A 23384-nucleotide genomic window follows, 5' to 3' on the forward strand; every position below is an offset into this window, starting at 1 on the left:
GAAGGATTTCAGCACTGTGGCTCCAGGTGGCTTGCCTAACACCGCAGGGTTCTTTTCAGTTTATTTTTCTTCTACTAATTCACAACGCTTTAGCTGTCCCCAATACCTGATGTGATAGGGGCGGTCGTATCTTTGAATCGTCTCATTCTGGAGTATTAGAATGAACCAGCTCTGAAGTTATTTAGCCCAGTCTCATTTTTATAGGAGACGAGACCAAGAAATCAACTCCTGGTGCTTCCTATGAAGAACCTATAGAATTCTACTTCCTATCTAGCACTACTGAATGAGTTTCCAGGAAAAAAAAAACCTGTATGGCAAAATGATGAGTCTTATAAGACCCCTGTCTTTTTTTTTTTTTTTTTTTTTTTTTAAACAAAGAGAGGCCTGTAAAATACAAGTAGGAGAACAATAGGTTCAGGCTGTTGTGGGTTGCAGGCTGCTGTGATCCAGAGGGCTGGGAGGGAGCTGCTTCCTCTTTAACTGAGCTGACCCAACATGAGGTCTTGGCAGAGAGAGTGGTGCTACCACCCAGAGACTCAGAACTTGAGGCCCGGGGGGCAGCTCCTGCTGTGCCACCATTAGGGGCAATTTTTTTGCCCCAGGTCTGTTTAGCAAAACTGACAGCTCCAAAGGACCTTACAGCCACTGCAGAGAAAAATATAGTGTGATGAAAAGAGGGTGAAGAGAGTGTGATGGTGATCTGTCTCCCCATGAGCCAATAAAGGAAAAGAGATGAAGGTCTGGCAAGTGATTGGTGAGTCAGGGGCTGAGGAGCCCATCGTGTGAGTCTCCACCTTTTTGCTGGGCCTTTGTCCTCAGGGGCCTCTGCCAGTTGCCACCTTCCCTGGAAAGCCAGACTGGGGGAAATAAGAGGTGAAATCATGTACCTCTGACAGAGAGGGAGGGGGGTTGCTAAACAATTCTGTATACAATGGGATACTGAAATACTTTACACATTTAACTAGGGCTTTACAAATGACAAACTACCTTTCTATACATTATCTCAGTTACTCCTCACATCAACCTGGTGAGGTAGACAGGCTACCTATCTACCTATTAGTACGTATTTATTATCCATTAGACTATTAGTCCTGTTCTGGAGATGAGAAACCACTCTTTATGGTTAAGTGACAGGACCAGAGTCAGATCTTAGAATCACAGAATCATAGTATCAGAGTTAGAAGACACCTTAATAGCAATAGCCTAAGGCATCCTTCTCTCAGAGCCTGCATCACCTTATAAAATCTCTGAGATTTCTTCTGGCTCCTACCTGAACTCTTCCAATGATGAGTAACTCACTAACTCTATGAGGCAACCCATTATTAATACTGAGTAAAACCCTTCCTCCTTATCATATTCAGTCCTTAACTCATTTCTGTCCTCAAGAATACCAAATTAAGGCAAATTCTTTTTTTAAGCTTATTTATTTATTCTGAGAGACAAAGAACATGAGTGGGGGAAGGGCAAAGAGAGAGAGGGAGAGAGAGAATCCCGAGCAGGCTCTACACTGTCAGCATGGAGCCTGATGCGGGACTTGAAATCATTAACCGTGAGATCATGACCTGAGCCAAAACCAAAAATCAGATGCTTAACTGACTGAGCCACCAAGGTGCCCCCCCAAATTAAGGCAAATTCTAATTCCCCTTCTTTTCAAAATCTGAGGATAGCACTCTTGCTCATCTCTCCAGATTAAACACCTTCAATTCTTTCAACTGTTACTCATGATGATCCATGACGTAGTTATCTGGCACAGTGCCTAAAATATACAGTAGATACTCAAATAGTTGTTGAATTGGCTCCCTGGCCCTGGGTACTATTATCCTGGTCCTGTGCTCCTTCCCCGACCACAGTTAGTCTCCATGTTGTTATCTGTTTCTCATTTGCTCGTTTATTTAAACAATAGGGAGGAGCGCCAGGGTGGCTCAGTCGGTTAAGCCTCTGACTCTTGATTTCAGCTCAGCCATGATCTCACGTTCATGAGATAGAATCCTGTATGGGGCTCTGCACTGACAGTGCAGAGCCTGCTTGGGATTCTCTCTTTCTCTCTCTCTCTCTGCTCCTCCCCTGCTCTCTCTCTCTCTGAAAATAAATAAACATTGATAAACATTTATAAATAAACATTTATAAATAAATACATAATAGGGAGAAAGGCAACAACATATGGTTTCTACTTTCAAACCACAGGGTTGCAGAAGAACTTGAAAACATAATCAAAATTGGCCACATTTCAAACAGCTTTCGATTAGTGATTAATTTGTGCTAATAGACTTGCTCTCTGACTTAACTGCTCACTCCAGAGTTGCATTCATGGAGCAGCTCCTATAAGTAAGACACCAAATGGGACATTGTAGAGAGTGTCCTCCACAGAATTCAAACTCCTAGTGAAGGCTGGGTTAATGCGAGGTCTGACTCTAACACCCCCCATGAATGCATTATGCAGCAGGGCTGTTTTGCCCATTCAAAGAAGTAGCATTCAATTCCGGGCAACCCCAGACTAAAAGATGTACTGTTTTTCAAAAAGACCTCTAGTGGAAGCGCTGGCTATTCTTAGCTGGTCGTGGTGGGAAGGACAAGCACGGGTGTCCGTGTGATGAAGCTGTATCTTTCTCAATGATGTAGAACTCAGCCAGCTTCATGCTTCTTATGTAAGTGCTGTGCCAGGATGAACAGCACTGAGCTTACAATTCTGGTAACGGAAGAGCCGGGGAATAGATGGTGAGTTGTTCCCCTCATTATGAAGGAAGCAATAGTAAATAGCTACCTATCACAAGGGACTATTGTTTAAAGTAATAACCCTAGAAGGGATTTGATGACAATAAGTCAAACCAAGCCCCCGAAACACAATTCCAGAGAAGGATCTACGGTTTAAATTATCCCATTATCACAGACTGAACTGAAAGCCATCTGAAATTTATACAACTTGATCAGGTTTTCAAGTTGTTCTGAAAACTGTGGTTTGGAAGTAAATAATACGTTTTTTCCTTTCTATTACTTGAACAAAGAAACATTGAAAAATGTACTCTCTTTATATTGCCAATACTAATACTTTAGAAAGGGAGTTATAATAGCAGCTTTCTCATCTTGAGGTTCTGAAAAGGCTGCTTCCCAAAGGATGATTTGAAAAGGACTATTTCATATGATAGTCTCAAGGGCAGAGGAGCTTCGAGATTGAGTGGTGACCTTTCACACAGAACATCTGCACTATCATCACATAGTAGGTGATAGAGTCTTCACAGGTACAGAATTGGGGGGGGTGCTTTTTAAAAAATTGTCTTAATGTTTATTTATTTTTGACAGAGACAGACAGAGCAAAAGTAGGGGAGGGGCAGAGAGAGGGGGAGACACAGAATCCTAGGCAGGCTCCAGGCTCTGAGCTGTCAGCACAGAGCCCAACACAGGGGCTCGAACTCATGAACCGTGAAATCATGACCTGAACTGAAGTTGGACGTTTAACTGACTGAGCCACCCAAGCGCCTTGTGGCGGGACTTCTAATCAAGCAGAACCCACCATTCAGCAAGGAGGAGGACAGTCCCAAGTCATAAGAGTAAGTGTAGTGAAATATGCTGAAAGACACTGTGATGTCCTGGGGCTTGTGTCCATTTCACTGCTGACTGTTTCTCCTTTTTGCTTCTGAACAACTCATCCTTTGCCTTCTTAACATAAACCCAAGGAGGCCTTTGGGGTCCATCTTATCCAACACACTCAAATGAAGAAAGTGAGGCTCGGTGAGATTGTGTGGTTTGCAAAACGTAGCAGACCCAGACATAGAAGCCAGGACACTTCAGGCTCCCAGTTCTGGCTATCTCTCGTTTATCACGTTGCCTCCTCATGTCTGGGAAAACTCATACATGAAATGTGTAGCTACCTAAAGCTGGGAATTTTCATCCCTTCACCTGAATGGTTTTATCTACAGGCAGAGGGAGAGGTACTGATCTTGGAAGAGTATGGATTAAAGACCAAGATGGGGGTGCAGGGCAGGTTAAGAGGAAGAATAGATAGAGCAAGACAGGGAAGTGGGGAAGAAGGGAAAAGAAGGTAATAGAGGAGAAATATGTCAACAATTAAATGGGGGAAATGTAAAGGAGAGAAGAAATTAACTAAGAAGAGAAGGCCTGTTTTTTCTTCTTATGAGCAGCAAACTGAAGGCAACCAAGGACTGAACAGGAGTCGGAAAGAGGGAAGAAAGAAGAGCAAATAGAACTACAAAAAAAGGAGAACACTGGGACGAAAACGAGAACCCCAAGAGCTGCTATGAGTTAGGAGTGTGTACAGGTAGGTGGGTGGGCATGCTGGACAAAGAGAGGGATCCACGGGACATAACCCATATGCATGGATGGGGGTGGACAAGCAGGAAGGTGAGTATCAGCACAATGGGAAAGGGGTGATGAGAGTGGTCACTGTAAATGGAGGAAGTCAACAAGTAATCTTGGGTCCTGGATAGATCCATGGAATTCTCCAGAATCAGCCCAACTATGGTTCTAGGGACACTGGCACTACAGGAGATGATACATTCCCTATCTCTAACACCAACACTCTAACCTCTTATCATTTGCCTCTCCTACCTCTTTCATCATTTACATAACTTGTGTTATAAAATATATAAACATTCACTCATTCATCATGTGTACCCTGGAAACTTTCCTCACTGAGCTAGTTCCTTGAAAAATTTGTCAGTGCTTCCCAAAGGATGGTGGGTCCCTCGGGCACCTGCGTCACACACACTTGGAAATGCTTTCCCAACTGGGAACCGTGGGATTTTCCTTAGGAGAATCCAGACCTCCACCACTGCTGGGTGGAGTCCCAGAGGAAAATGTCACAGCACTGTGAGAGCAACAAGGGGGAATACGCAAGCGATTTCCCGGAACTACTCAGTGCAGCCTTTCTTGTCCATTCTCCTGCGGTGTGAGGGAAATCCTGCCCTTACTGTTAGGTCCTCCCAGATTTGTGCCCATCCACCTCACCCAGGTGTGGTTTGTGGGGAAAGCCAGGCTGCTGTTACACCCATAGGATCATAGTAACAGGGCAGCACCCAGTCCTCTGCCCGAACAAGCAACGCACTCTACACCGGGCAAGAGAACAGCAAGGTGGGATGCTTTCCTCCCAGGGCCATCAGCGTATATCACAAGCCTCTTTGAAATATGTAATTTTAACAGACATAGCTGCCCAATCCAAGCTAAATAGCGACTGCTTTCCAGAGCTGCCTCTATGCTAGGAAAAACCGATAGGAATAAGAACCGATAGGAATTAGCATTTTTTCCCCTTTAAAATGCATGCCATAGGGGTGCCTGGGTGGCTTGGTCGGTTGAGCGTCCGACTTTGGCTCAGGTCATGATCTCACGGTCCATGAGTTCGAGCCCCGCGTCGGGCTCTGTGCTGACCACTCAGAGCCTGGAGCCTGTTTCAGATTCTGTGTCTCCCTCTCTCTCTGCCCCTCCCCTGTTCATGCTCTGTCTCTCTCTCTCTGTCTCAAAAATAAATAAACGTTAAAAAAAAATTTTTTTTTAAAAAGAAGCAGCCAAACTGTTTAAAATAATTAATAATAAAAAATAAATAAATAAAATGCATGCCATAAATAAAATCCCCAGTAGCGCTCTCTGTGATCTTAACTATTCACACAGGAGCTCCTGGGTGGCTCAGTCGGTTAAGCGGCCCACTTCGGCTCAGGTCATGATCTCACGGTCCGTGAGTTCGAGCCCCGCGTCGGGCTCTGTGCTGACAGCTCAGAGCCTGGAGCCTGTTTCAGATTCTGTGTCTCCCTCTCTCTGACCCTCCCCTGTTCATGCTCTGTCTCTCTCTGTCTCAAAAATAAATAAATGTTAAAAAAAAATAAAAATAAACTATTCACACAAACTTGCAAACAATTTAGCAACTGTTTGCTTGCTCAAAATGTCAAGCAGCCCACTTTCTAAGACGCAATCACCCTTAATAAAAAATGAGTTCAAAAAAAATCCCCCGACGCCTTGCATGCACCTGGAGTGAGTTGCTACTGCAAGGCTGGGTTAATGCCACTTTCTGGGAGTCCTGTGAGAGGACAGACTCCGTGAAATGGTTTTTTGCCCTTACAAGCTGAGTTAAGGCCAACTGTTGGCGGGAAGGCAAAGAGCTGCCTTCTGAGTACTTACACAGGATCCTGAGCCAGGTGGTTGTGCCCGTGTTAGCTCTCCCTCACCTCATGTACTCCCCATCACTCCTATAATCCATGAACGATTCTGATCCTGACACCTCCTCAAAATCCTCCAGCACCAGACTGGCGGAGTCCTCACCCAGGACGCCGCTGTCCGGCCTGGACATCCTGGCCCGGGTGGGAGGTGCTGGAGGGCCACTGGCAGCTGGAAGAGGAGAGCGAGGGGGTGTTTGCTGGGCAGATGTGGGCATGGCTGACTCACGGACTTCCTCATCATCCTTCTCAGACTCTGGCCCTGTATCTGGAGCAGCAGGACCCAGGACATGGTACAGGCTGGGGAGACGGATGTCGAAACGCAGCCCAAACTTGGCAAAGAGCTTATCGTTGAGAGCGTAGAGCTTCTCAGAGATGTCATAGCCCAGCAGGGCTGAGAAGAGGCGGGAAATGTATCGCTCTTTGGTCAAAAGAAGGTGGAGACTTTTCCGGGGCCAGGAGATGTAGCTACATGCAGTCTCAGCAGTCAGAGTGACCTGAAAGGGGTCAGGAGAAGAGAGTGAAGATTTAAATTAGACTGTGTTCATGCTTAGCTCAGAGAAACATACAATTACATGGCAAAAGGCTGCACTTTTGTTGAAGAAACTGTGGGAGCCCCCCACCATAGGTGCCCCCCATGGCCTTGCCTGGAGGAGGGCCAGTGAATGACTTTTACTTGTGTGCATTGACATGGAGGGGTGTACTTGTCAGGAGCCCTGGGTTCAGCCATTCACCCACTGGGCCCTCCCCTCCAGGAACCTCAGTTTCCACACCCAGTTTCCTCAGCTGTCATATTCTGTGGTCCCATGGCTGTGGAAGGTTCTGAGTCTATTGTGATCTCAAGATAGAGATGGGGCCTCTCATTGCTCTGAAAAAGGCTGGCATGCTGATGACAGTTTGTTTTAAGAATAAAGAAGGATAATATATTGCAGTAAGGATTAAGGAAGGGTTGGAACACATTTCAGTTAGAGAAGAGCTTCTCATTAGGCCTGCCAAGTTGCATCAGTGGGAGAACATTGGCCTGGAATTCAGGCCCAGGAAGCTGCTCTTGACATGGCTATGACAAGTAACCAAAGAGATCTGATGACTAAAGTCAGAAAAAGGGCACAGAGGAGAGGAACTCTTTTTTTTTTTTTTAACGTTTATTCATTTTTGAGAGACACAGAGAACATTTATTCATTTTTGTGAATGGGGGAAGGGCAGAGAGAGAGGGAGGCACAGAATCCGAAGCAGGCTCCAGACTCTGAGCTGTCAGCCCAGGGCCTGGCATGGGTCTCGAACTCATGAACCGTGAGATCATGACCTGAGCTGAAGTTGGACACTTAACCGACTGAGCCACCCAGGCACCCTGAGGAAGAGGAACTCTTAAGAGCACAGAGACAAAGGGCACCTCATTCTCCATTTATTTAGCCATCTAGGAGGTTCTGAGCACTTACTACGGGCCCATAATGCAAAGCTAAATTACACCTGCAGGGTAGGTAAGGTGCCTGGCACGTAGCAGGTGCTTGATAAATCCTTGTTTTAACAATGATAAGTGCTAAAACTGGGGTTAAACTAGAAACGTAAGTAGGAGAGTAAAGGAATAGGGTGTAGAATCACACAATTCTTTATAATTGGAATGGCCACGATACTTTAAAAGTGAGGCGGCCAGAAGGCTCATGTTGAAGAATTGTGGAGACAATGGAGATAATGGTGATGATGATAGCAGCGAACATTTACCTAGAGGTGGCTGTGAGCCAGGCATTGTGTTCAAGTCTTCATGTGGATTTTCTTATTAAAGGTAGGGTTGACTTCCAAACACCCTTTATTAGAGATTTTCTATAGTGATTTTAATTCCTGCATTGGGGACCAGAGCTCCCACTACCCTTCTCTCTTCCTTCCTCCTGCAGTAGACCTCTTCTTCTTTCTTCACTCATTTCCTCACCTCTGCTTCTCCCCGCCCTCCCCTCCCATCATCAACCCTGAAGTCAGGCCTCTAAATTGCTTCATCAAGGCCAGGAGCTGGCTTCAAGTTCAGCTTTACCCTTTGACCAGCTGTGTGACATCAGACAAATTCCTTAATCTCTCCAAGCATGGTGCCTCATGAGAAAAAAATTCTGAAAGAAGTACTCACAATCTGCCCATTCCTAGCAGTTCAGCAAGGAGCCGTCACTATCTGCCAAGGCCCATACTTTATAGGTGTACTTACCAATAATTCCCAAACAGGAAATCAGAGTACTGACCCTGAAGCAGGTGTGAAGAAAAGCCACTCTGGACATAAATGGTGTCCTTGATGCCAAACACAAAGACAATGGGCCTGCTTATGAATGTGATTTTACTTCTTCCATCTTAAAATAAACCAAAATAAAATCCTTTTTCTTCCCCCTAGCCTCTCTTCTTTGGCTAGCTACGGCCTCATTAGTTTACTCCCCTTCTCAGCAAAACTCCAGGAAAATGGTTGTCTGTGCTTGCTGTCTCCAGCTCCTCTCCTCTCACTCTGTCTGAAACCAGCAAGGTTTTGCCCCTCACAGTCCACACACACACTGTTCCTGGTAAGGTCACCAGTGGCCTCTAAGCTGTAGTGTGACATCAGTTTTCCTGGTCAACCTTGCTGATGGTCCCTTCTCTTTAATGAGCTTTCTCTACTCGGCTCACAGGGTGCCACGCTCTCCTGGGACAACCTCCTTGTCGCTCCTTTGAGGCTTCCTTTTTCTCTCCAGCTTCTAAACACTAGGGTATCCCAGAGTCGGTCCATTCTTAAACTTTTCTCTGTCTAAACTCACTCACTTAGTGATCTCATCTAATCGAATGGCTTGGAATATCATCTGTGTTCCAAAACTCCCCAACTTGTGTCTCAGGCTCAGACCTCATTCTTTAATTCTAGACTCACATATTCAACTGCCTGTGCGGCATCTCCATTTAAATGTTCGTAGATGACACAAATCTAATATATCCAAAACTGAACTTCCTCTTTTCCTCCAAAACCAATTCTACTTGTAGCCTGCCTTATTTCAGTTGATAGCAGCTCCATCTTTCCAGCTGCTCAGACCAAAAGCCTTAGAGTCTTCCTTGATCCTCCTTCTCACACACACACTACATGCGATGCATTAGGAAATTCTTTTGGCTCTGTTTAGAAAATTCATGCTCTGGCCCCACATGATGTGGTTCCTTGTCCCCTCTTTGATCCTCTCCTACTATTCTCTCCCCTTCCTCTCTCGGTTCCAGCCACCACTGCCTCATTTCTGTAGTTCAAATATGCTAGTCCCTCCCACCACAGGGCCTTTGCACTGGTTCTTCCTTCTATCTACTCTGCTCTGCCCTCAGCTTCCCAGAGCTCACTGTCACCTCCCTCAGGTCTTTGTTTAAATATCACCTTCTCAACAAAGATTTCTATGACCACCCTACGTAAAATTGCATCTGTAACTCTCTTAAGCCACTCTATTTTTTTTCACTATTTTTTTCATTATCTTTTAACATCTTACATAGTTACTCATTATCTCTGTGGCTTATTTTTTTATTTTTATCTCCCCTACTAGAGTACAAATGGCATGAAAGCAGGGAACTTCCTTAGTTGTTCACTGATACATCGCAAACACCTTTAACAGTGCCTAGTATACAATAAATGCTCCATATACATTACTGAAGTGATTGAATGAATCAGGTAAAGACTACAAATCTTATATGCTGCAAAACAACCGAATGTGACTTTTGCACGTCCTGTATAAAATCCTTCCTCAGAGGTCTTCAGGAAACTTGTTTATTGCCTCGTTCCCCCATGCATGTGCATATGTCTGTAACAAAGTTTCAACAATCTTTTTCTTTAGTTCTCACTTCAGGGGCTGATTAAATGAATCAAATGAAAAAACATATGTAAAGAGGACTTGGGTTTAGTAAGACACAATGTAAATTGGAGAAATAATTATGATTTCTGTGTGATACCTCCTATGCTATGTCCTTGGTGACGAATGAGAGGATCACAGTGCTAAACAGTCAATAAATTCTTATTTAATTGGATTGCTGAGAGGTGTGATGGAACATTGATTCATTTGTGGTAAACACAATGAAAATTATGATTCAGACAGTCACTACAGATTGCCCTATTAGTCCACAAAGACTATAATTGCAGAAGGCAAGGACAGAATGAACTATAACTCAGGACAACACCTGACATTTACAAAGAGGAAATGAGACTTTACACAGCCAATAGCAAACGTGTGGATCTTATTGCTCCCAGAGGAGGTGCACACTAAAAATATAAATGGGAGGAATATGATGGTAGCTACATTCCAGGCTGAGAGGCCATCTGGGGTTACAGCCCCTCCTTTCAAGCATAGCTTAGGGGAGAACACCCAGCTTATCCACCACCTGTTCATCAGTGTCAATGTCAGAAACAGAGCCTGGTCTATCTGGCTCAGGACTGGTTCTTAGGGCCCTAAAGGAGTTCTCACAGGAGACTGCTGGGCTGGTTGGAGACGGTAGGGGTGTGTGTGGTGGAAGAGGAACATGATTAGTGGGGGTCTATGGCTGGTGGCCTGGCAGTGGGATGGGGATTGTCTGTCTCTCAGGATCTGTCCTCACAGAGTCAGAAGTCAGGGTGGGGCAGAAGCAGGCCCAGCCAAGTGGCCACTGCCTGGCATGTATCTATTCTGGAGTTAGCTCAAATGCTAGCTTGGGGGACTCCCCAATAGAAGTGATAGAAGTAACATGGAACGCAGTACTAGCAAACTATTTGGACAGGGGAGTCCTTATAAGGTGTGTGTGTGTGTGTGTGTGTGTGTGTGTGTGTGTGTGTGTGTGTTCATTCCACTGTACTAGTGACCTGCTCATTTTTAAAAAGAAAAGAAATATTGGGTGGGAGAATGGGCTAAATGGGTGATGGGCATTAAGGAGGGCACTTGTTGGGATGAGTACTGGATGTTAGATGTATGTGATGAATCACTAAATTCTACTCCTGAAATCATTATTACACTATATGTTAACTAACTTGGATCTAAATAAAAATTTTTAAAAAAGGTCTATATGATCATATGTTGGTGAGGATGTGGAGAAAAAGGCACCCTCGTGCACTATTGGTGGGAATGCAAACTGGTGGAGCCAACGCACTGGTGGAGCATGACAGTTTGGAGGTTCCTCCAAAAGTTAAAAATAGAACTACCATAAGATCCAGTAATCACACTACTAGGTATTTACCCAAAGAATACAAAAACACTAATTCAACGGGATACACATACACTGATGTTATAGCAGTATCATTTACAATAGCTAAGACATGGAAGCAGCCCAAGTGTCCATTGACTGACAGATGAATGGATAAAGAAGATGTGGTGTATAGGTACAATGGAATATTATTCAGCCACAAAGAAGAATGAAATCTTGTTTTCAACAACATGGATGGATCTAGAGGGTATTAGGCTAAGTGAAATAAGCCAATCAGAGGAAGACAAATATCATAGGATTTCACTCATGCTAAATTTAAGAAACAAAACAAACAAAAGCAAGAAAAGAGAGAGAGTGCATGAGAGAAAACAAGAAACATACTCTTAACTATAGAGAACAAACTGATGGTTTACAGAGGAGATGTGGGTGGGGAGATGGGTGAAATGAGAAAAAAAGAAGCATTTATAAGGGTGCAAATTTCCTCTTCATTTTTCTTCTCCTAGCTGTGCTAATACAACCATGGTTTGCTTATGCTGTAATTACCCCTGAGGTTGTTTTCATGTAGTTTGAGATTTGGGGGGGAATAAAAGTGTGAAGGAAAAAAAAAAGAACAGAAATAGTAGAGCCAGGCAACTTGACTTTGCCACTTTTGAGACGAAGACTTTGGGCAAATTGCTTGATGTTTTGGAACCTCAATTTCCTCATGTTAAGTGGGGTAATAATAATATCCAACTCAGAAGGTTGTTGCGAGAATCAATAAGGCAATATAACATATGGCGCCTCCCATGTACTAGCCATTCAATAAGTGAGAGCTGCAAAGAAGGGAACTAAAGTCTGAAGGGTTGGCAGCTCCCACCTTGGAACATGTCTGTGGATGCCAGAGTTCTGAGACACCAACTGCCCACTGCCAGGCCAGTTCAGAAAAGCTTTCTTGAACACTTACTGTGTTCATGGGACTGTCCTTTGGAGCCCAAGAATAGACAGAAGGGGAAGCCCAGATTTCTACTCAAAGAGTTAGGAAAGGAAAGACAGAAAGGAAACCAGATCATGAGAACAGGGAGCAATATATGCACCAGTCAGCAGAAGTAAAAAGAATAGAAAGGCACACAGACAGGAACAATAAGCTTTGGGATAGAAGCTGATGAGGTCAGTCTGGGCAGGCTTCAGAGGAAGTAAGATGCCATAGCCTCATTTAGAGGGGGGAAATGCATTTCAGGCAGAAGGTACAGAGGGGGGCAAGCATGGCTGTTGCAAAACAATTGGATGTATTTAGGGAAGTACTAGTCATTCAGTGTGACCAGTATGAGCAAAAAGTGGGAAGGAGAGAGGGGCTGGAGATGTGGCTGGATATCACAAAAGGTCTTAAGGAGTGTGGGTTTTTATTTTGTGATCACTGGGTTTTAGGCATAGGAGTGACATGGCCCACCTATCAGGGGTTAGGACCTCCCTGTCCCACCCCACCCACCTCTGCCAGCAGCCCACGCACTCTTTCCACAGAAGGAGAGCGCTCCCACGCCTAGCATCACATTGGCGGTGGTTCAGAGAACAGATGTAAGCGGGGAAAGATGGAGGGGGGCATATCACTGGGTCACAGTAGGATGGGGTGGGACGGTGCTGCCACAGGCTCCCTATTACCTGGAACACCCCCTCCTCGGAGGGCTGCAGCGATTCCCACTCAGGAGAGTCCATGAACTGGTAAGGAAAGATGTAGTGCAGAAATTGCCCATCCTGGCTCACACGAACCCTGGCAAAGGGAGAGAAGAGACCATGTGGGAAAAGGACAGTGACTACCCAAATCTTCTTCAGTCTACATTACATATTTAAAAATGGAAAATGTTGAGAATCCAATATGGGTTTTTTCCTCTTTCCCCCTGAAAACTCAGAGTTTCAGCTTCAACCTCTCTCTAACATGAGTTATACCAGGAAAGGAGGTGTCTCTATTAGACAAAGGGGGAAGATAAAAAGATCTTTGAGGTATATTCTGTCCATTGGAAAGGAGCTACTGTTTCTTTCTTTTTTTTTTTTCTGGAGCTTTATTGGCTAAATAAATATTCATGGAGTACCTCCTGTGTTCCTGGAGGTCTGGAAATGCAGAGAAGTGTATGATCTGATCCTTGCCTTTAAGAATTTCACAATTTAGTGGAAATCACAGATGCATAAATAACTGACTGTAGGTCAACCTGTGTTATTGTGGAACAGGAGAATAGAGGAAGGAGAGAAATTAATTCTCTTCAAGAGGCAGATTTCTAAAAGGTGACATTGGAGCTCAGTTTTGAAAAATGAATAGGATGTTGAAAAGCAGATCAGGATGGGAATAGATGGAGAACTGGGAATCCAATGTGTTGTCTGTTTTCCAATATCTGTTTTTTCCCTTCCCCCACAATGCTAGAATTTTAGCTGGGCTTGTGGCTGCTCAACTAGACTGCATTTCCCTACCTCCCACGCAGCTAGGTACAGCCATATAATTAAATTCTGGCCAAATGGGATTATTAGCACTCCAAATCTTGCTCCTAATGAACACCTAGATATATATGTCTACATATAGATTACCAAAGACCATCACCAATTAATAAGCTGTTGCCTTTTATCTGACATCCTAAAGATGGAAGACAGAGGGGATACAGCTCTCAAGCCAAGGATGTGGTGTTAGCCTATAGTCTCCAATGGAAGAAACACATTTGCTCTTACAAAACCAGGTAATATATAGAGATAGCCAGGCAGAACTTCCCTGAATAATAAGTAGATTCAAGAGAAAATGAAGTGCCATGCTCTCCTACCTCAGGGTCTCCATGGATTCTGTACCCTCCAACTGGATCTCTTCCTAATTTCTACCTTCTCTGTAGATCTCAGCTTAAACATTTCTTCTTGTAGGAAGTTTCATCTGACCTCCCCAGAAAAGTTAAATCCACCAGGTACCTGCTCTCAGTGCACTTTGCATTTCTCTTTGGAAATATTATGTCTGTTATTCATCACTATGTCAAACATTAATTATTGATTTTCTTGATAGCTCCATGAGATAAGAACAGTATTTTTCATATTTTAACACTGGATCCTTAGCCCCTAACACTCTTCACAAATAATTTTGGAAGGGAAAAAGTAAGAAGGGAAGGTAGGAATGGGGGAGAAAGAAAAGAAGGAAGGAACAATTGAACAGATGAACTCACTTGTGTCACCATAAAAAGCAGACCAACATCTCAAGGAAAAGCTTCTCAAATACAGGAAGAAAGACAACAGGAGAGAATGAGCCTGTTGCTGCATACACCAGACCTTACCAGCTCCTCAGGCAAGGGCTCTGGCCACTCAAGCCAGCTACTAGGAGTGCCATTATTTAGACTATGACATCTAATAAGCCTGCATGGCTCCCTGAAGCCATTTCAATTAGTCTATTATGCTCTTTGTCATTTAAGCCTCTTCTTCCTTCTTGATCTCCTGGACAACAGGTTTTCTTCCTACATGAATAGCTTAGTTGCCTACTCAGGAGACTGTGCATATGAGAGAATTTTGTGTGAGAGAAACTCACCAACAGTAAGCACAGCTCAACAGGGTGATAAACTTTGGGGAATTCCCTTGGCTTTTCTGAGTCTTAAAAGGGACTGGTTATAAATATTAAAATAAAAAGGACATCTGAGGTTTCAGCAAAGGGCTCTAGATGAGTCTGCATGAGAGATGGGGAGGTCTGTACAAGAAGCCCCCACTTCCTAGCATAGAGTTCTTGTTCACAGCTTCAAGGTGTTCAGTACCTAACTGTAACCAGCCCAAGGTACAATGATTGTCCTTTAAAACTGGAGCCTGGTCATAGACTAGAAGCCTTGGCTCCCAGCTCTAACTTAGCAAATTTGAGACAGGAGGACATTGAAAGATAACAAATAAGACTCTTGGGGCACCTGGGTGGCCCAGTTGGTTAAACATCCAACTTTGGTTCAGGTCATGATCTCACGGTTCATGGGTTCAAGCCCTGCATTGGACTATGTGCTGACAGCTCAGAGCCTGGAATCTGCTTGGGATTCTCTGTCTCTCCCTCTCTCTCTCTCTCTGCCCATCCCCTGCTCATGCCCTGTCTCTCAAAAATAAATATCTAAAAAAAATTTTTTTAAAGTAAGACTCTTACTCCAAACTTTGAAAAGCAAAGGGGAAAATTGTTAATTTTTTTAAAAAAATATTTTATTTATTTATTTTTTTAAAGTAGTGTCCACACCCAACATGGGGCTCGAGCTCACACCCCCAAGATCAAGAGTTGCATGTTCTACAATCTGAGCCAGCCAGGTGCCTCCAAAACTGTTTAATTTTTGATATGGATTTTTGATGCTAAGTATACTAGGAAAAGCCACACTGAGGGGGCAAGTCCCCCTCTCCCTGTCACGGGGAAGTGGTCTTATATAAGTTCATATTAAATTCATCACATAAAAGATAGCTGAACCATACAATAAGCTTAATATACTTCCATACACATGCATCATACTAGTGGAGAGGGCCTTTCTCCCCCCTGTCTCAATTTCCTCCTTTGAACAGATGAGCCATGAGGAGCAAATAATATCCTGGATCATGAATGAGAATGTTTCCTAAATTGTCTTTATTTTAAGCATGGAACTGTAGGGGACAAATAGTCATATTGTATTTGTATTTACACATGTATTTGTTTATAAATAATGCCACTTGCTTACACTTCACTTTACTCGTGAATGAAATGAAATGTCTCCCCACGAAACCTCATAGCTTATTCAACCCAAGACTTTGAGTCCAAAAATAATCACATGTATACATAACACTTTTGTTTCTACACATTAGTAGATAAATGCATATTAGTACTACCAGTAGTAGTTGTGGTACCATCATTTTCATCCTCAAACTTTTTTCTTTTTCACTGTGTGGTTGACAGTCTTATCTGGTTTCTTCCCCACTCCCACCTTGGAATTAAAGCCTTCTGATAAGATTACTATCTTTATCTTTTCTACCACATTCTCCTGGATTCAAAAAAGCAGGGGAGGAAACTGAGGACAAAGCTTTTGAAATACTTTGCTTGCTTTCCACTGAGGCAGCCCAAGTATATACCATGTTAAGTAGTTTACTGTTTGATGCTCAGTCCCACAAGTAAGTCCCTCTAGGGCAATATTTCAAAGATTCCACAAATGCCTACCAAATGTACAGCATAGAACCCCATGGTATTTCTTCTGAAAATATCAGCCATTGGCCAATACACATGTACAAGGTATGATTGACCATACACTGATCCTGACCAAGATCATTTTTGCTGGGGCGCTTGGGTGACTCAGTTGGTTGTCTGACTCTTGATACCAGCTTGGGTCTCGATCTCACTGTTCATGAGATGGAGCCCCACGTTGGGTTCTACACTGGCAGCAGAGAGCCTGCTTGGAATTTTCTCTCTCCCTCTCTCTCTCTCTCTCTCTGCCCCTCCCCCACCCACTTGCACACGTGCTCTCTCCCTCTCTCTCTCAAAATAAATAAATAAACTCTAAAAAAAAAAAAAGATCATTTCTGCTAATTTTTTACTGTCACCCTTCCTAAAAGGAGCCCAAGGTATCTCCACCAAATCCTCAATGAGATATGTGTGGGCATCACTACTCTTCCCTCACTGTGTGGTCCTTAGATTTATAGTACTTCACTGGTCTGTAAAAGAATCTCAGTAGAACAAATGGGAATGGAAAAGTGGACAAGGAACATTCCCTCTCCTCATCTGGTTGTATACCAAATGGCTTTACCACAGAGCCTATATATGATATCCTCAACACAATTGGGGCTGTTTCCTTGATCCCTTGGCAAGGAACAGGCACTGTTGCCTGTATATACAGTCAGCACTTAGGAAATACTGAATACATATGAAAGGAACAAATCTACCTCATTGAAATGTTCACTTTTCCAGAGCTTATAGAGATGTTGTGACAGCTTAAGCATGATCCACCAGTGTGTGTATACTGTGTGTGTGTGTGTGTGTGTGTGTGTGTGTGTGTGTGTGTGGTCATTTCAGACCCAGGCTGAAGAAACACTCACCCCACACCTCCCAACACCAAGCGCACCCACAGTCCTTCCTGCCAACCAAGAAGATGCCTCATGATCTTGTTTCCTCTTGGAAAATGCTAAGAAAGAGGAACCAAACCCATGCTTAGAAACATCTGTTTTGGTCTGTTTGACTTGCCATATCCTTCCCTCAATGGAAGGGGCCTCAGAATGCAAAGGGAGACACTGGGAAATGAGAAGCATGGGCAGAGGGAGGAAATGCTGAGCAGCGACCCAGTAGCTTACCGGCCAGAGAGTAGCAGGGACAAGCGGTTGATGGGTGTCTCACCCTCCACAGCGTAAGTCTGCTCAGTGGCCAGAGTGAAGACCTGCTCCTCACAGCAGTGAACAATCTCCTTGTACACCTGCAGAGGCACCTGCAAGGGTAGGCACAGCGTCTTGTAGAGGAGATCGAACTCCTCGGGGAGGGTGTTTTTACGCAGGCGGTAGACCAGGTATGCCAGCTGGAACAGGCAGGCCGTTGCCAGCAGGAAGCTCCAGAGGATGATGTCCAGGCCGCAGGCATCAAACCAGCCCCACATCACGCAGCACACATAGCCTGTGCCCAGGAAGCCAAAGAGGTAGAAGCATCCATACACCCCACTGCCCCCCATGAAGCCCAGGAGCAAGAAGCAGTTGGCCAGATGGTAGACAGCCCCTTCCAGATCCTGCTTCCAGCCACTGCACACTGGGTCCTGCCAGAGAAGCTGGCGCATTGTGCTGCCGTTAGCACTCATCTTCAGGGCGTCTCAAAGCCTTGCTGGGCTTGAAGACTGTCCTCACATAGGGAATTCAAAAAATGAACTAATCTGTCCTCCCAGAGTCTTCTCAGGTCCGGCTTCTCACCGCCAACTCTGCCTTTCCTGAGAGGAATGCTTCCAGTAGCCTTGGGAATAAATGGCAGAACATAGTATACTTCATGGAGAATTTTAAAACTTTTTTTCCTCTCGTTTTCCTTCAGCAAGGTTCTGGCCTTCTTTGCAGAGCTCTGGCAAGATTCCTGGGCTCTAGGTTTCTTAGAGCAGACTTCACATTTGGCTCTTAGCAGAAAAATCTAAATTGTCCCGAGGTAAAGATAGGACTATGGGATCGAAAACTTTAGCGGTGAGGGATAAAGTGGCCACATCCTGCTCTCTGTTGTCCCTAGTCAGAATGAGGAGAGCCCAGCACGGGAGGCACACTTGTGTTCCATTTGGAATGCGTCTCTCTTGGCACCGGAAGAAAGGGTGACCCCAGATGGATACCATGTTTGGAATTGGAATCCAAGAGGTACTGGCAGTGAGAAAAAACAGGCCAGGCACACAGGCAGGCTGGCAGAGCACTTAACATATCTCCCCAGAGGACAAGACCTCTGGGCAAGTGAGGCAGGCTGGGGAGAACAAAGGAAAAGTGAGCAGAGAATTTACCACAGTACCGGCAGGCAGGCCGGGTACTGCTCAGAGCTCCGGTGGGGAGGGCTAGGGGCTCTCCTGAGCTGGGAGGGCATAGCCAAGTAGGAAAGTAGGGGACTATTATAAGAAAAAATCCTAACAGTGAGAACTGGAAAACCCCTCAGAAGTCTTTATTAAGTCACATTATAAACATCTCTAGGCATTTATTTGACACCCATTAAACAAAAATGGCTACGCAAAGCAGTTCTTTGAATTCTAAACTGACTTTCTCCTGCATATATCTGGATTTAGGCATAGTTAATACAATGGTACTACAGTGCTCAGATCATCACCCTACCCATTATTTGCAAATTATAATAACTACCACCCATTAAACGGCCTACCCGGTGCTGGACCTCAATTAGGTACTTTACATAGATACTATTTAGTCATCATACAACCCCTCCAAATAAATATTATCTTCCTTCTAGATCTAAAAAAAAACTGAGGCTCACCTAAGTAACAAGTTCCCATAGGCAGTAAGTGGTCCAGCCAGGATCTGATCCCAAGTCAGACTCAGCGCTGTGCGCCAAGCAGTTTGCACAGCAAGTAGAAATAGACTAGATCCATGACTCCCAATCCCACATGCACCCTCCCCCACCCGCCAGAAGTCTGATGACATCCAAGGAACTTCTGGATGAACCTGGGGTCTATTTTGGGTCCCCAAAAAATAAATCTGGAGTATGCAAATATTAAGACATGTCCCTCTGGCTTCCAAATGACTCCTTGATTTTTTCCCTTGCTGCTACTTAGTACTTATTATCATTCTATTGCCCTTGAGACACTTTGGGGGGGGGGTGTGGTACCCAGTAACTTTCCAAAACTACTTGAGTGCTCAATCCCCAGGGACTTTTATTATACTGCTGATAACCAAACCAAAATTAGTGAGAAATTAGAAATTGTCAAATATGCTGAGGAGTGGAACTTTTTAGCTCAACAAATATTTACTGGGCGCCTGCTATGAGCCAAGCACTCAGAGAATCAGATTCCTAAGAGCTTTCACTCAATCAAGAGAAAGACACTTGAAAAAACAACGGCAATTCAGTGTTGGGCACAATAACTGAGTTAAGTTTAAAGAGAGGTGGCTGCCTAGAAGGAAACATTGGGTACAGGAAGGAATACATACGAGCTAATGCTGGGTTTGAGGCACAGGCATTGAATTAACCAGGTAGGTAGAGGGAGAAGAGCATCTCTAGTGGTCAGAACAGCAGAGGTAGAGCCGTGGAGTTGTGAAAATGCATGGCATATTAAAGGAAGCCCGTTTTTTCTTTTCTTTTTCTTTTAAATTAAAATCGCTTGACCAACAAATGTGTACCTTACTCCCTTCTTTCTAAAGTTGAGCGGGGGGAAATCGGTGGTAAAGGAAAAGAGCTAGAGAGTGCCTGGAGAAGGAAAGGCCCTGCCCCAGTCCTCCTCTCAGCGATGACGTGGATGTCATTTGAGCAGCAGAGTGTGGGGATTTCCATACGCTGCTTTTATGTCACCTGCCTGCCTCCCAACCAACCACTGACTTCGGCAAGCAGCAGCTGCTCATCCCTCCACCTTAGTCACGCACCCAGAGCTGCCAGGGCCGCCGTCCCTGCCAGCTATGAGCCAGGAAATCAGAAGCAGGAAAGAAGAAGCAACCAGGGCCCTGCCCAAGATAACATTTCAAAGCAGGTCGTCTTTCTCGGCATGCCTGACCGATGGGCTGGCCCTGACCCTTTAAAGAGACAGACGGACCCACTGACTGTTATTCTCAGCCTGCCTTGTCAGTCCACATACGTGCTCATCTGAGCAGAGGATGCTACCATCTATCAAGCAGTCATTGTTTCCTCATGTCATGCCATGACACCTTTCTTTTTTAAATGGAAGAAACAAACTCCGAGAGGTTAAGGAAGGTCAAAGAGCTAGCATGTCAACTACAGGGCAGGTCATTTGAGTTGTATGTTCTCTGTGTTGTCCCACCTTGCCAAGTACGTTTGGGAATTTATATGCTATGGGGGATTTTAGCATGCTGCTGGTGGTGTGGCCTCACTGGTACATAAGCCCCAGAGGCTGTCACGATAGTGATATTGTTGCCTGAAGGACGGAACCTATGATGGGAATACGACAATGCAAAGTTGTGTCTTGTTTGTTTTTAAATCCAGATGACTGAAGAGGGAAAACATTTTGTGTCAAAATGGTATGTTCTTATAAGGAAATCCATAAATATGCGGGTGGAAGCACAGAAGAAAATATTGGGGGAGAATAAAAGGAAACAAACAGAAGTCACATCATTTATGGTATTGATTCAATCCCATAAGCATTTATTTAGGGCAAAGTATGTACACCAAGCACAGGGGATATAAAGATGAGCAAGACAATTGTCACCTTCAGGGAACTTTTGGTATGATGAGGAAGAGTGACCCAGAAATAACTGCAATCCAATAAAATAAGTGTATTTGGGGTTCAGAGGAAACCCAAAGGATTGGGGAGAAAGGATTCAGAAAAAACATCACAGGGAAGGTGACATTTAAGCTGGTCTAAAAAGATGACTAGGTGTTCCCCAACTAGGGGAGGGCATTCCGGGAAGGGAGAACAGAATGTGAAGTCAAGTCCAGAAGTAAAACAAAAATACACGGCATATTCTGGTAACAGAGTATAGCCTGCTTTAGGTGAATCAAAAGGAACAGCAGGACACGAGGTGGGAGAGGCAGGCTGGGGCCAGATTATGAAGTCAGCTGGCTAAACTGTCCCTCCCAGTGTGGCAGTGAACCATGGCTGGTGTGTGAACGGTTACTGTCCCATGATGACATAAGGGAAGAAACAGAGAATTTAGACATTTTTATAGCAATTTGACAGAGAAAATGGCCATTAAATTCAATAAAAACTTTGGGCTTGCATAATGTATGGGTTTTTTAAGTGTATTCCCACCCGCCTCCATCTCCTTAGTAGTGGTTGTTAATTGGAAAATATTAAACCACATACAGTTTGAAAAACACTGAGCTTGAAATTAACATTTTCCTAATATATATTAAAACAGAACACAGGCATGATGTAGGCTTTAGACACACACTGCCAACGCGACCTTGGGCAGACACCACCGATTGTCTATCCGATAGCCATTCCCCATTTTTCCTTAGTTTATGGAACTGTGATCTTGCTTGGGCAATATGTTAAAGAAAGGTGGGCTTCTCCCCCACTTGCCAGGGCTTGAAATAAGGCTGGTCAAAGCCAAGGACGATATCCCATTCCCCTTGATGGCAACTGGTTTACGTGTAGGCGTGTGACAAATGGGATATAAAAGGAAGAGCATGTAGGAGCTTCTGGGGGAAAAGTATACTTCCTGACAGACAGTAAGAAGTCCTGCTACCTTTTATCCTGGCTTGAATATGCTTGTACAGTGATGTAATGCTTGGAGCTACCATGAGATATGATAGCCATGAGATATGATATACTTAAGGATGAGGATAAAGAGCTGAAAGATAGAATAAACCAGTTCTCAAAAGTATGACTGAGCCACTATCTCAAATCTGGAACTTTCAACCTCCAGACTTCATGACAGGAAGTAAACTGCACTTACTGCTTAAGTGCTTAGTTAGGTGTTTTGGTACCTGCAGTTGAATGCTTTTAGATTCAGATCTCCCTTAAGATCTCCATAAGGACTACTCTTCAGGAAAGTTCTCTGAACATCTGCTGATTGTTTTATTCTATGAAAACTGAACATTACACAACTTATTGTGTTCTACTAATACTTTTCTGTCAAAAATTTGAGTAAACTATGAGAGGAAATGCTCCTTCAAACTCAATTTGACCATTCAGAATGACTCGGTTAAGTGAACAAGATGGTTTAGTGGAAAATTGGTTGCCTACTCAAAATCCACTTATCACTTCCTCCTTGTTACAGAATTCCAGTTTTGTGCTGATATCTAATTATTATATATGAATCCATGGGCGGGAGTGGGGCAGGGATCCTGTTTAAGTCGATCAGCATAAGGCATTCTGTTGCCAACTATTATTAGTCTATAAAAATGCACATAACCTAATTTGGCTCAGACTTTAAAAAAAAAAATCATGCCTTGGGAATGGCTTCTTTCTTCTGCTGGACTTGAATAAGAAAGCACATGATTTCATCAGTCCTGGAAGCTCTGAGATGAAAATACTTGAGTCTTGGATGGTATCATAGAACCTATGATATTGTTTCATCTAGAGCTTGCCCTAACTCTGGACTTCTAGTCATATGAGTGTCCCTTGATGAGGATTTTCTATTACTTGATTTCAAAATCACCATGATGCACACAGATGGAACTACCAGCTAGCTAGTTTTTGATACCTAAAGAAACCTGGGTAGTCACACATGCACTCTTTTTAGGAAAGCTTCTTGGAATAGTCATCATAGTACTATTTAACTTTATATATTTGTAGTTTATATACATGTATCTACTAGATTATAACTCTTTGACAGTGGGGACCATGTCTTACTAACCTTTGTTCATTATTTAGCACATAGTTAGCATATTATTATGTCCTCAATAAATGTCGAGTCAAATAGCCTCTCATCTCCTTGAGGACAAGATGTATGTCTGATTCACACATGAGTATTCAATATCTAGGGCAGTTCCCTATATATAATACAATTTCACTAAATATGTACTGAATGAATAAATGAATTTATAACTATGAATAG

The 23384-nt window shown here is 43.9% G+C and overlaps 1 protein-coding gene across 3 annotated transcripts in view; it reads right to left on the bottom strand.

The window, feature by feature from the left end:
* POPDC2 (popeye domain containing 2) overlaps nt 1-18499 on the bottom strand; it is a 28544-nt gene extending 10045 nt beyond the window's left edge. The window contains exons 1-4 of one of the 3 annotated variants that reach the window (XM_027060924.2): nt 17553-18499; nt 12930-13038; nt 6265-6655; nt 4-889 (exon numbers count right to left, since the gene is read on the bottom strand). In XM_027060924.2, coding sequence (XP_026916725.1) covers nt 816-889; nt 6265-6655; nt 12930-13038; nt 17553-18043 — 1065 coding nt within the window. In that variant the 5' untranslated portion in view covers nt 18044-18499 and the 3' untranslated portion in view covers nt 4-815. Of the gene's footprint in view, nt 1-3; nt 890-6123; nt 6656-12929; nt 13039-17552 lie in introns of those variants that run through there. The other 2 variants (XM_015064620.3, XM_015064618.3) reach the window with 2 other exon arrangements.
* Between the last annotated feature and the right edge of the window lie 4885 nt (nt 18500-23384).

The sequence above is a fragment of the Acinonyx jubatus genome, chromosome C2, assembly GCF_027475565.1.
Source record: "Acinonyx jubatus isolate Ajub_Pintada_27869175 chromosome C2, VMU_Ajub_asm_v1.0, whole genome shotgun sequence".
Lineage (NCBI taxonomy): Eukaryota > Metazoa > Chordata > Mammalia > Carnivora > Felidae > Acinonyx > Acinonyx jubatus.